Below are 11,514 nucleotides of genomic sequence, written 5' to 3' on the forward strand. Positions count from 1 at the left end.
CTCCTCGGTTGTTTGCGGGCTCTGACAACATGCATCTCCTCTGGTTTTAAGATTAGGAGGATTGGTAGAAGAATGCAGGATGTGAAGTTGAACAAATATAGGAACAAACTAATTTAAAAGTGATACCTTACAATATCCTTAAAAAAAAATGGAAACTTCTAAAACGAGGGTCATGTCATTCCGCTGGATTACTCTTGTCTTGTGCTGCACCTCAGACAGATGTCAACTTTGCACCTGCTTTCTTTTGCTTTCAGGTCGAGGATCTCAAGGAGGTCGTCCTGAAGCTGGCGGCGGCCGACAAGCTTCGCTCTCAGGGTTTTCTCAGATCAGACCAGAGCCTGCCAAAAACAAACAAAAGAGGTGAGTGATTATTTTCTATCAGCCACATGACACACCTGCTCAAACACCTGAGCTGTGATCACACAACAGTACTAGACATTAAAATGAACGGTGTTACAGTGCAACGAACAATCCACGCAATAGGATGTTTAACAAAGGCTTGCACCACTTAAAGAAGAAGAGATTACTCCGCTGCAGGTCAACATGCAGCGATGGAAGCGGAGCTGGAATATATATAAGTAGGCTATTACTAAAAAAAGTAATACTGGATAAAAGTAAAAAGTAAAAGTACAGGTACAAACCGCTGCAGAAGAAAAAGAAAATAGTGTCTCATTTTGAGTTTTTAGTATAGATAGATTTTCTTAAAAGGAGAAACATGTTGTTGTTTTTTTAATAGCTTTTCACAAGCTTGAGCCTAAAATCAGGTTCTAAAGTATCTAGAGACACTGATGCTTTAAATAAAATTAAACTGAAGTGAATTCAATTTATATGAGCTTCTGGCATCATCTGGATTACCGAGGCTCTAACGTTTACCAATACCGTTGCAATAAATGTTTAGCAGTTTAAAATAAAATGGTTTATAGCACTGAATCATGTGACTCCTAGTCGATATAAGGACATTTTATTAATGAACTTGTATTGTATTGTGTATTTATGTCTGCATCTATGACTTCTCTATTATTGCCACATCGCTTTATTGTATTGTCATTCTTTATGTTTTAAAAAATATGTATAAATCAGCTTCCATTTATTATTCTTATAGTATGCTGAGAACTACATTATAGTGTGTTATTAGTGCATATATATGTTGTTTATAAAAGCTAAAAACAAAAGAAAGTGCAGCAAACTACACTAAAAAACACAGACCTTCCCCTATGGCAGGGAACAGCAGCATGCCGTAGAGTGGAGTTCCTTTTATGTGTGAGTATTAAAATCGGACATATGCTTTAAGCAGCAAATAGTCTGTGCAGCATATCGCACTTGTGTCCATATAGAGTAGATTTGGAAAAAAAATAAATTAGAAGAATTTGTTAAGATTACCCTTTAAAAAAACAAAACAAAAAACAAACATTTTCTCTCTGATGTCCTGACAGCATGCTTCTGGAAATACTGCGTGACCAACTAGAACACAGCGACAGGGCGTTTGCTGTGACTTCAGCGTGGCCTGGTCAGAAACACTCTCCCTCTCCATCGTCATTTTTGTTCCCCATCAAACGGCATGTTTATCGTCTACACTGGATCAACAGAAGATATATTTTTGAAGCTGTAAAATGGTCTTTTTTTGTGGCTGAAAATAAACTTGAATATCAGAAATGCCATCGATGTGACCATTTTTATTGTTGTAGATGATAAAGGATTATGACACATGCACACACACACACAAACAATAACAAATGAATGTGAATGTGTAATCATATAAAATTTCATTTGTACAGATACAGGAGAGTATTTCATGTTTTTCATAAACTGTTTCTGCAGCTGCTGCTCACACTAACATGATCATATCTATCTAAATGAGGGTGTTTTGATTGTAAAAAGCATGAACAAAATATTTACACTATAAACAAAAAAAAATAATTAAAATCAACAGTCAATTGCACATTTGGCCTTTTTTAGTCTTATGAGTGTCTACAGATAAACAGTCGCTAATTACAACCAATAAAAACATCTTACTGTCCTGCTGCAACATCAATTCAAGGCTTTTTAAGGTGGAATAGTGTCTGGTTCAATGCCGCAGTTTGTGTTTGTAGTCTTAGCGCCCTCTACAGATTACCATAGATACATGCATGGTTAAGCTTGGTAGAAAAAAAAAAATTAGTTTATGCCCTCTTGTTGGCCACGGTGTAGTAAGCCTTTTCAATTTCAATGTCGGCCGGACACGTCTGTTTGAACTCCTCTCTCTCGTAGGCGTTTTGAAGGTACCTCCACACGCCTGTGAACTCGGCAGGGATCTCAAAGTCGCAGTACTTCTTGGCTGCAATCTGAAACAAATGGATCAAATCTAAGTGAAGTGTTTTGAGAAAGACAGGGTACACCAGGTATTTTAAGATCAGAGAGAACGGAAAAGCATTTACGGGAGAAAAGGTACCACAATAGCAGTTTAAATGAAATAATATAAATGCATGTGTCTCATATTTTTGGCACATTACTGAATCATTCTTAAAGTATGACCTGGAAAGAAGAAGGAGAAGAAGAAGGCCCTCAACATTCCTGTCCTGAGTTGTGACATTTTGCATGTCATCCTTCCTCTTCTGGTCCCTCTTATACAATCAGGTGGTCAGTTTCCTCTTGTGTTCAGTTTATTGGTACAATTGAAACACAATAATGCGACCATCTCACCCTGATCACGTGCAGCTTGGGCAGCAGGTTGCAGTCAGCGAGGGTGAGGCGGTTTCCGTCCAGGTACTTCCTCTTGGAGACGAGGATGCTCCCTGTTGAGTTGTGGTCTATCTCCTCGGGGAGGGGGGAGCTCAGGTAGATGTCCAGACGCTTAAACTCCCGCAGCAGATTTTTCTCGTGGACTGGAGGGTCGGGAACACAGAGATGGTAAGTGGAGTCTTTTACCTACTTGTAGTTTACAAGAGTGCTTCCATTTTGTGCTGCATTATATGTTTATTCCCATAATTTCAAGGAAATGTTGTACTTTGTACACCTACATTTATTAAATACACACACATGACTTTAATATATATATAATGTTTGGTATTTAATGTAGTAGCTTATAATGTTTCAGCCTCTAATGTACATGTTGTCCAGTCCACCTGTGTTTCCTGGTGCTTCTAGAGATGTTACACCAGACTCTACTTTTCCTTAAATGTTTCGAGGAGTTTTTTTCTTGCGAGTTTTCCCATTGACCTCACACTGTTCTCAAATTCCATGTATTCTGACTTTTTTTTTTTTTCGGCTCATCTTTCACTGGACCACTTTTCATTGGACAAGTGGATTTCTTTGTGTGGACTGTCCTGCCAAGTGACTGCTGCACCTATTGTTCCTGTTCTTTTAGTTTCGTTTAATACGTTTTTGTTGTTATTCATTCTTCCGCTTCCCCAGTGTGTGTCCTTCATTTGGGTCCTTTCTTTTTATTTGTAAAAATGCAACACCCATAAGGTAATTTGAATAATCACTTTTTTTCAATGTATTTTACTCTGAATCTGTGGCGGAAGTATTCTGATCCTTCAACAAAGTGTCAGTACAATTTTAGTACTAAGTAAAAGTACTGAAATTTAGCCGCAAAATGAAAGTTTGCAGAAAAGTCTTACACTACTGGATCATTAGTGTTGATGCTTTCACTTGTAAGCACAATTTTAAAACATTTGCATTTTAATATCATGTTTTTTGTTGATAATATCTTAATCTGCAAACTTTCCTTCTGAAGAAGAATCAAGTTGGAAATATTCAACTAAAGTACCAGTACATCTTGAAGTACATTGTACATTGTTATTTAGTGGTTTTGGATGTGGATGAATGGCGTAACAGAGTACTTTTAGCACATGAAAGGCACAATGGCTCTGAATATTTCCTCTGCACCAAACTTACAGGCATTATTCGGGCTGTTCTTGATGTAAGCAGAGAACTTTGCAAAAATGTCCGCGCCCACGTCAAAGGACTCTTTGTTTAGCGGGCTGAGGTGAGGATACCTGCACAGGAAGAGAAGAAAGGGTGCAAACTTACTCAGCGGAAAAGATCCATCAAAATCACACCTTGCTGGTATTTGTGTAATGATTAAAATATACCTGGGAGGGGCCAGTGTTTGCTCAAGAAACTCCTCGATTTTGATGAAGTCTGTTTTGAGGGTGCCGTTGTAGAGGAGGAAAGGAGGGTTAGTCCCAGGGGCCAGGTCCTTCAGCTCAGCTGGCTTCCTGGGGACAACACAGAGAGATGAAGAGGAAGGACGACACGGATGGAGAGAGTTTGACACATGTCTATTGGCTGCTGCAGTCAGACTGTTATCAAGCGTGTCAAAAAGCTGAGAGTGAGTTGCTTATCATGACTGTCAGAGTCAAATGCAGCACTCTGGATTAATGGTTTCAACACTGGCTGTTTGTTTAGTTAGGAAAATACAGAGCACAGGGAGTGGTCTCCTGCTGAAAGGTCTGCACTGTGTGCGTTCTGAATCATTCAATTATCAAAGTTTCCTGATCTTATTTGCTTGTCAGAAATGGCCCTGAGAAATTCACACAATAAAGCCTCAATTAAAGAAGGTGTTTGTTTGACAGACACACAGAGGTCTTTGTACACGTTGACTTTATGGGCTCCTCCCGCTAGTATCGACCAATGAGACATGGTTTGGATTACTGAGAAAAACGACTCAAGTTTTTTTTTTTTTTTTTACTCATTTGCTTCTTAATAGAGTTCTGTGTGAAAGTCCCCTCGACCAGATGCTCAGGAAGTGTTTTTGCCAGTGAAGGGCTGCTTACTTCCTCATATCAACAGTGGTCACTGTAAACTTGACTCCTTTCAGCCACAGCACCATGAAGAGCCGCTGGCAGAAGGGGCAGTTCCCCACGTTTTCACCATCATGTCCAGCCTGAAAAGAAATAATGTTAAAAAAAAATACTTTTATAATCACACGATGTCACAATTGTTCTGTTTTTAACTAGCGATTTGTATCTTTGCTATATCTGCTGATTAAAAAGCTATTTCAGAAGAGAAAGGTGTGTCTGGGATATTTAAAGCCAGTTTCCTAAATGGAGGAGGGGGAATGGAGGCATTGTGTTGTAACGGAAAACAAATTGCTCTCCTCCTACAGCCAGCTGAAATCACAACAACACAGCCTGGTTAAAGCCCCACATGTTGTCTGTCAGTTTGGAAATTATTTACTGTGAAGGCCTAGAGTTTGATGCCACTCTCCCATCTGTATACGAAACAAAGCAGCGTAGCTTACCATAAAGAAACTAGTGGAAACCTTTAGCCTGGCCATACCAAAAGGTAACAAAACCTGCCCATCAGTATGAAAATGAAACAGGAAAAACAAACTTTCACTCTTTCACAAAGGTTCATGTTGCCGGGAAGCAGAGAGAAACACAGCTTTTCACTTTATACTTTTTTTGTAGTTTTTGAAGTCTAATAATAAACGAGCTTCAGAGGTGATTTGGGTTCAGCTTTTTCTAGTAGTTTATTGCTGAGCGTAGCTAACACTGAGATGTTGTGTCAAGAGTATTTCACAACTTGTGGGATTGGTCTGTTAAGTGACTGAATGTTTTTTGTCATAAACAGACATAACATACTGTCTATTCCCTTGACCCTGTTGCACATATCAGGGGACACAATGTCTACACTGGTGCCATGAACTAAAACATCTGTGTACAAAGAGTAATGTTGGGACGTTGGGGGAAAACCCTGCATGAAAAACATTAGTTTCTTCTTGAACGTGTGCATGTGTAAAGTGGGTGTGCCTGTTTCAGGCTTGAGGCCAGTCGCTCTCCATGCTCCCTCTGGGTGTGAGATGATAAGGTGGACTAGTCTGTCTGTGGCCAGAGCTGGCTGATAACAACCTGCCGTGACACGCAGCGGGGATACAAACACCGCAACATGTGCAGCACATGGCATCTGGAGACGGCACCAATCCAGAGGAGAGTTGTCCCCTGATTGATGCTGCTCGTAACAGCATTTCAACCTCTGGTCTTTGACAATACAGAGGACTGATAAGAGAGTTGCCTCTATTTCCCCTCACACAGTCTAGTATTATGACAGGGAATCCAGATGTAAATTACTGACCTTAATAAACAACTCGATGCTTGGGTCCTTCTCTGAGTCCTGCCGAAGTGCCATGTTGTTTCAAAAAAGTTTTGTTCACCTTTTTAAAAGTCCAAATACTCCCTCCAGTTAAAGTTTCTCCTTCAGTGGTTTTCTGTTCCCTCTGAAAAAAAAAAAAATCCGCAGAGCAGAAAAGGGAAGTTGAAAGCAGAGACCTTGAGCAAGAGCTGGTTTTAGTGTGGATGTGGATGTCAGGAGAAAGTAACACACCTCACAGCTGCTTGTGTTTGTCTGAGAGCTCCTTGGAGGCTATCGCTTTGAACATACTTCACCAGTCAGGGCAGAGGGAGGATCCAGAGCTATGGGCGGGGTACAGTCTCTTATATACCCAAAGCCAAACTCAATGAGGCGAGAGCTTAAAATAGGTCCTATGTTGCAATTCACAGGATCTGATAAGTGAGTCAATGCACACAAATTCAGACAATTGATTTGAGTTTCTCGCATTCCAAAGGGAAAAAGGCTGCGCAAAGACCCGTGTCTCAGTGTCACAGGGAAACTTTGATCTAATTTTCTGGTGGATGTGTTGTACATTATTCTGTCCAACACGTTTGAGTGTAAATAAATATCTGAACACGGTGCTTCAAGTTATTCTGATTTCGAAAGAGGAATATTTTATATATAAAGCTCATGTGACTGAAAGTGTGGTAGACATACAGTACGGCAGCATAGATAATGATGGAGAGTCATTAAAGGCATTTCCTCAAGAACTTAACCTTTACATGAACATTTCAACGTCGCCCTGCTTTATTCCACTTTATTCCGTTTTACTGTAGAACATTGTGTATTTGAATATAGTTTATTGTTATTAAGCTACTAAACTCTATAAAATGCATTTTTAATTATACTTTAAAACTGCCTTACAGCCAAACAAAAAAAGAAACACTAATTGTTTTCTATCACTCTTAGCTTTACTAGTATAAGATTAAATAGGAGTTAGAAATAAGTTGAATATTAAGATGGTTGAAAGCTGTACAGATTATAATTATAAAATAAAAAGTAGGCAATATCATTTTGAGCATGTTAGAATTTAGCTCGAACATACTGTTAGTATGAGTTTGGCCTCACGGAGCCGTTAGCATGGCTACTGACTCACTGGTCTCTACTTAATACTGCACTGTCTACAGTCTTCTGTATCTGTCGTGTTTTTGTGTTTCACAGCCTCTTTTCATTTTTTTTTCTTCTTATATTCTGATCGTTACTCTACTGTACCTGACATAAGAGTTGGGTTCTTTGAAATGATCTGTATTTTGAGAAATGTGTTGTATCACGGTGGTGGGATTCCCCTCAGTGTTTTGTCTATACCACTGGAGGAGTCATATCTTGCTTTTGTTTTCTGTTTTCTGTGCATTCTGCTCAAACATTTTCATTTCACAACTAAAGACATTTGATTTGTTAAACGCTGAATAAAATGTCTTTTATGAATAGTAATTAGAAATGATTAGAAGATGTCTTAATGATCCATAAATGAATGTGATCGTTAGCTCTCATTACATGACCACAGTGAGTGAGGACCGAGGGCTCACTTCAGCATTGGTGTTTCTTGAATATGCTCTCATTTACAATAAGTACAATAAGTAGGGGAAGAGAAATTATATGACAAAATCCCCTTGCTGTGGTTTATACTTCCCTAAAAGATCTGCTAACTGTTAAGGTTTTGAAATGGATTATGAGGAATTTAAAACGAAAGAAACACACCAGAGGACGCATGGCTCAGTGCCATGTACTTGTCTCTTTTATCTGCCTGAGAGGATTTGGGAGATTTACAGAACCCAGAGAGGGAGGGCGAAGAAACACACCCATCACCATTAAAATACCAAGGCATCCTGGAAATTTGAAGAGCAACGCTGGAAGATTACAGGAAATATAACTCAGGCAAAAAAATGTAAATGCCCACAAAGTAAACTAGGTTGTCTGAAACCTGATCTCCTTCTCCGCACAGTATTACAACACTTCCTCTAAGACGCATGTAAGAAATAATTACTGCCAGACTGTCCTTATGCTGGGGTGAAAACCTCTGGTCAAAAATTGCAAAGCCAAATCTGCACCAGCGCCTTTTTTGTGATTCACTTCACTCAGTCAGCTGGCTTCCCTGGAGCGAATATCATATGGGCTACCCGATAAAGTGCAGGAGAATTGTTCACATATTTGCACCATGTAAGTATGTCTCTCTCCCTCTAGCAGCATTCTCTGTCACCATTTTGTCTGTTTGGTGTCTGGTTTATTTCTTAATTTCCAATTCAGATTCAATAATAATTTGATTCAAATTGTAGACATGTGAAATGCTTTTTGCCGCTGTCCTTGTTAAAAGATACGAAACAATAAGCAAATATAAGCCAATATAGTAAAAACACAAAAGTATAAATTGATGAAAGAATAGATATTCAATATAGTTTTGGTTATATTTTCTTTTTCAGACATGATTTAACTGTTTTTCTTGTTGATGTACAGTATATTTGTTTTGCTATTGTTCACTGTGTGTGGTTGCGTCTTGCTGTGTGGCTTTCGTGTGCTCTACCTGACGGAAATAAAAGCTGTTAATCATAAAAGGGACTAACTCATCACTTTATTTGAAAGGATTGTCCCTGCTGTATACAGAGGGAGCAACGCCTCTTTCTTACTCACATGGATAAAACGTGGATTTCTCCTTTACAAGCGTCAGCCTCCATTATTACGTCCCACTCTGCTGCAATGGAGGGAGTGTTTATTGGAGCTTGTTTGATAAATGACTGGTGAGAAGCTGTTCAGCATCACAAGTAGCTGCAATCGCTGATAACATCCTGATCTATGTTCAGGCTGATGACTGCGTGTGTATTATGTGTCAGTGTTTGGTTGGTATGACGACAGCCGTCAAACACAGAGAGGGAAGAGATGTGTGAAAGGGAAATTAAGTTTTTATGGCAAACTGAAACCAGGATGATTCCAGCTAAGTGGGAAACATGAGAGATTTCCGGAGAATTCATGGAAAAAAAATTCTGGCAGTTCTGGAAATGAGTAGCTTACTAATGCCCCTTTACTTCCTCTTCTACAGACAAAAAGAAAGGAAAGCTCTGCCTCATGGAGACAGATACACATATCTCCAGTGGACACACACAGCCACTGGAAGTGACCTCCTGGAAAAGAAGTCCCTTATCTCCATAAACAGGACCCTCACTGCCGACGAGTCCAAGAGAATGAGACTCCTTTAGAAACCCTCACACAAGGCCAGATATTAAGATAAGAGATTACCAGGAAAACAAAATGACCTGCTGCTCTGTTGTGGATTCAGTGTGTCTCCTTTATGGAGAAGGCAACATTTTGATTTGAGCGCTTCGTCAGAAAGTCAAGAAAAAGTCAAAAAAATTGGGACTGTTTGGGATTCTCTTTAAGATTGACATTGTAGAATATAAATAAAAAAGCAAACCATTATCATATTTTCTGGGATTGCTCCATTATTGGAGACTTGTAGAGGGAAATACACTGTCCTGCAAGATATTTAAACATTAAATACCCCTAAAAAGTATGACCTTACACCGATTAGGCACATTATGACAAGCTTCCTACTATTGTGTAGGTCTCCCTTGTGCCTCCAAAACAGTTGTGACTCATCAGAGAATGGACAGGCCTTCTGAGGGTGTCCTGTGGTGTCTGGAAACAGGATGTTGTTAGTGGGGGCCTTTGGGTCCTATGGGCTGAGGGGAGGGGCCTCTGTGGATCATCCCACAGACACTTGATCAGTTTGGGATCTAGTGTATTTGGAGGCCAGGTCAACACCTTGTGCTGTTTTTCGGGGTTTTTTTTAGTTGTTCCTAAACCGTTTTTGTGTGTGTGCCTGTGTCAGGCTGCATCCTGATGGAGATGACTGCTTCCAAGGAGTGTCATTGCTATGGGGTGGGGGTGTCTGGTCTGGTCTAGGTGGGTGGTACATGTCTAAGTAACATCCACATGAATGCCAGGTCCAAAGGTTTCCCATCAAGATGGTCAGTGTTATTCACTTCTCCTGTCAGTGGTCATAATATTGTGGCTGACTGGTGTATAATTGTGTGTGAAGATTCACCGTGAACCAGGAAATGGTTGTCTCACAGTCCAACTTTAAATACATGTATGAGCATTTCAATGGACATTTACAAAATGACGAATATTGAAGGAAAACTGGTTAAATATACAGTATATCACCTAATAAACCTGATTTGATTCTTACAAACTGATGAAGATGGTGTGTGTGTTTACCTGATGACCTGCATCATCTGGAGAGCTGTACATACATTGTTTGAAGGACATCTGCAGATGTTATGATACCCATTGTCAATAGAAATGAATGACAAATAAGAAAAGATTCACACCGTGGGCTTGCATTAAACCGAGATTGACAGACGATTACTGTGGCTTTGCATAAAGACTGGAAGTAGCTGGAAACAATTAAATCAAATGTTTAGTCTTAAACAGCAGTGTGTTGTTTCTAAGCATGTTGTTACAGGCTGAAACAACTTCTTGTCTTCCTGGAATCTTGTTTCCATTGAAAGGCTTTCCAGGGGTCACACGAAGACCTTTACTGAAAACTCTGCTTGGAACGTGTATTATAGATGATTTTGTTGGTTTATTTATAGTACACGTACAAGCTAATAACAGCCACTGTTACCTACAGTGTAAGACTGCTTATTTATGTTTACATGCGCACTGCAATGTTTTTGTATTTTTTTGAACAGTTTTCACCAGCACGCTAATGAAGAAGTGTGACAGCAAACGCTCCAACTTAGTACGATTCTCCCTTCATTGGCAGTGGTTTAAGTTGAGTTTCCATACAACCTGCACAAGAACACTACTGTGCATCTGACAACTCATGATAAACAGATGATGCACAGACATGTTGGATGGGTAGCAGAAATATGTAATCTCCTCCTAAAATCTTACATTTCATTGGCCTCATAGCATAATTGCTGACGTGGGCGTGTGTCTCATGATAAGTCATTTTTTGGCCACTGTTACAATATCAATAAAAAATACCAATGTGCTTACAAAAAACATTTTAAAAAAAATAAAAAAGTTAAAATATGACTTAGGCAATCATGCTATGAGCTCAATGATTTGTGTACCCATCAAAAAAACACAAGCTATTTGTTATATCATTTTAGAAATGTTCAGTATTTGTAACTTCTGAGTCATGACTTTATGATAATTAATCATTTCTGAGTTCCTGATCTCTTCGTCATTCACTGATTTGACTCTTGGAAATAAATTATTACAGATAACAGTACAGAACTATAATCTGTAAACTCACTAAATGAAAGAGCACCATTTTTTTTCTTCATGTCTGCATAAGAAGTGACTAAAATAAATCCAAAAAATGAGTGAAACTGTAGTTTATTTTCAGGCTGTGATTCCTATAGGAACTATATTTCTGTCTTGCTGACAGTGCTTATAGTTTCTACCAGATGCACACTG

The 11,514-nt window shown here is 39.2% G+C and overlaps 1 protein-coding gene across 1 annotated transcript; it reads right to left on the reverse strand.

The window, feature by feature from the left end:
* Nucleotides 1–1,658: 1,658 nt before the first annotated feature.
* On the reverse strand, nucleotides 1,659–6,355 carry clic2 (chloride intracellular channel 2). Its single transcript, XM_084550381.1, has 6 exons — nucleotides 6,058–6,355; nucleotides 4,758–4,867; nucleotides 4,074–4,199; nucleotides 3,877–3,977; nucleotides 2,680–2,861; nucleotides 1,659–2,321 (listed from the first exon to the last, which is right to left on the reverse strand). Exons 1-6 carry the CDS (start codon nucleotides 6,109–6,111, stop codon nucleotides 2,160–2,162), a joined length of 735 nt encoding a protein of 244 aa, XP_084406507.1. The 5' UTR covers nucleotides 6,112–6,355; the 3' UTR covers nucleotides 1,659–2,159.
* Nucleotides 6,356–11,514: the final 5,159 nt, after the last annotated feature.

Source organism: Chelon labrosus (genome assembly GCF_963514085.1).
Source record: "Chelon labrosus genome assembly, chromosome: 8".
NCBI classification, from domain to species: domain Eukaryota; kingdom Metazoa; phylum Chordata; class Actinopteri; order Mugiliformes; family Mugilidae; genus Chelon; species Chelon labrosus.

Bases quoted from the DNA above. Each gene is read 5' to 3' on its own strand.
- clic2 (XM_084550381.1), bottom strand. From the start codon at position 6,111: ATGGCACTTCGGCAGGACTCAGAGAAGGACCCAAGCATCGAGTTGTTT. The intron at 4,868-6,057 runs GTCAGTAATTTA...ATTTCTTTTCAG, and splicing joins GCATCGAGTTGTTTATTAAG to GCTGGACATGATGGTGAAAA. The intron at 2,862-3,876 runs GTAAGTTTGGTG...CCGACCCTCCAG, and splicing joins GAACAGCCCGAATAATGCCT to TCCACGAGAAAAATCTGCTG.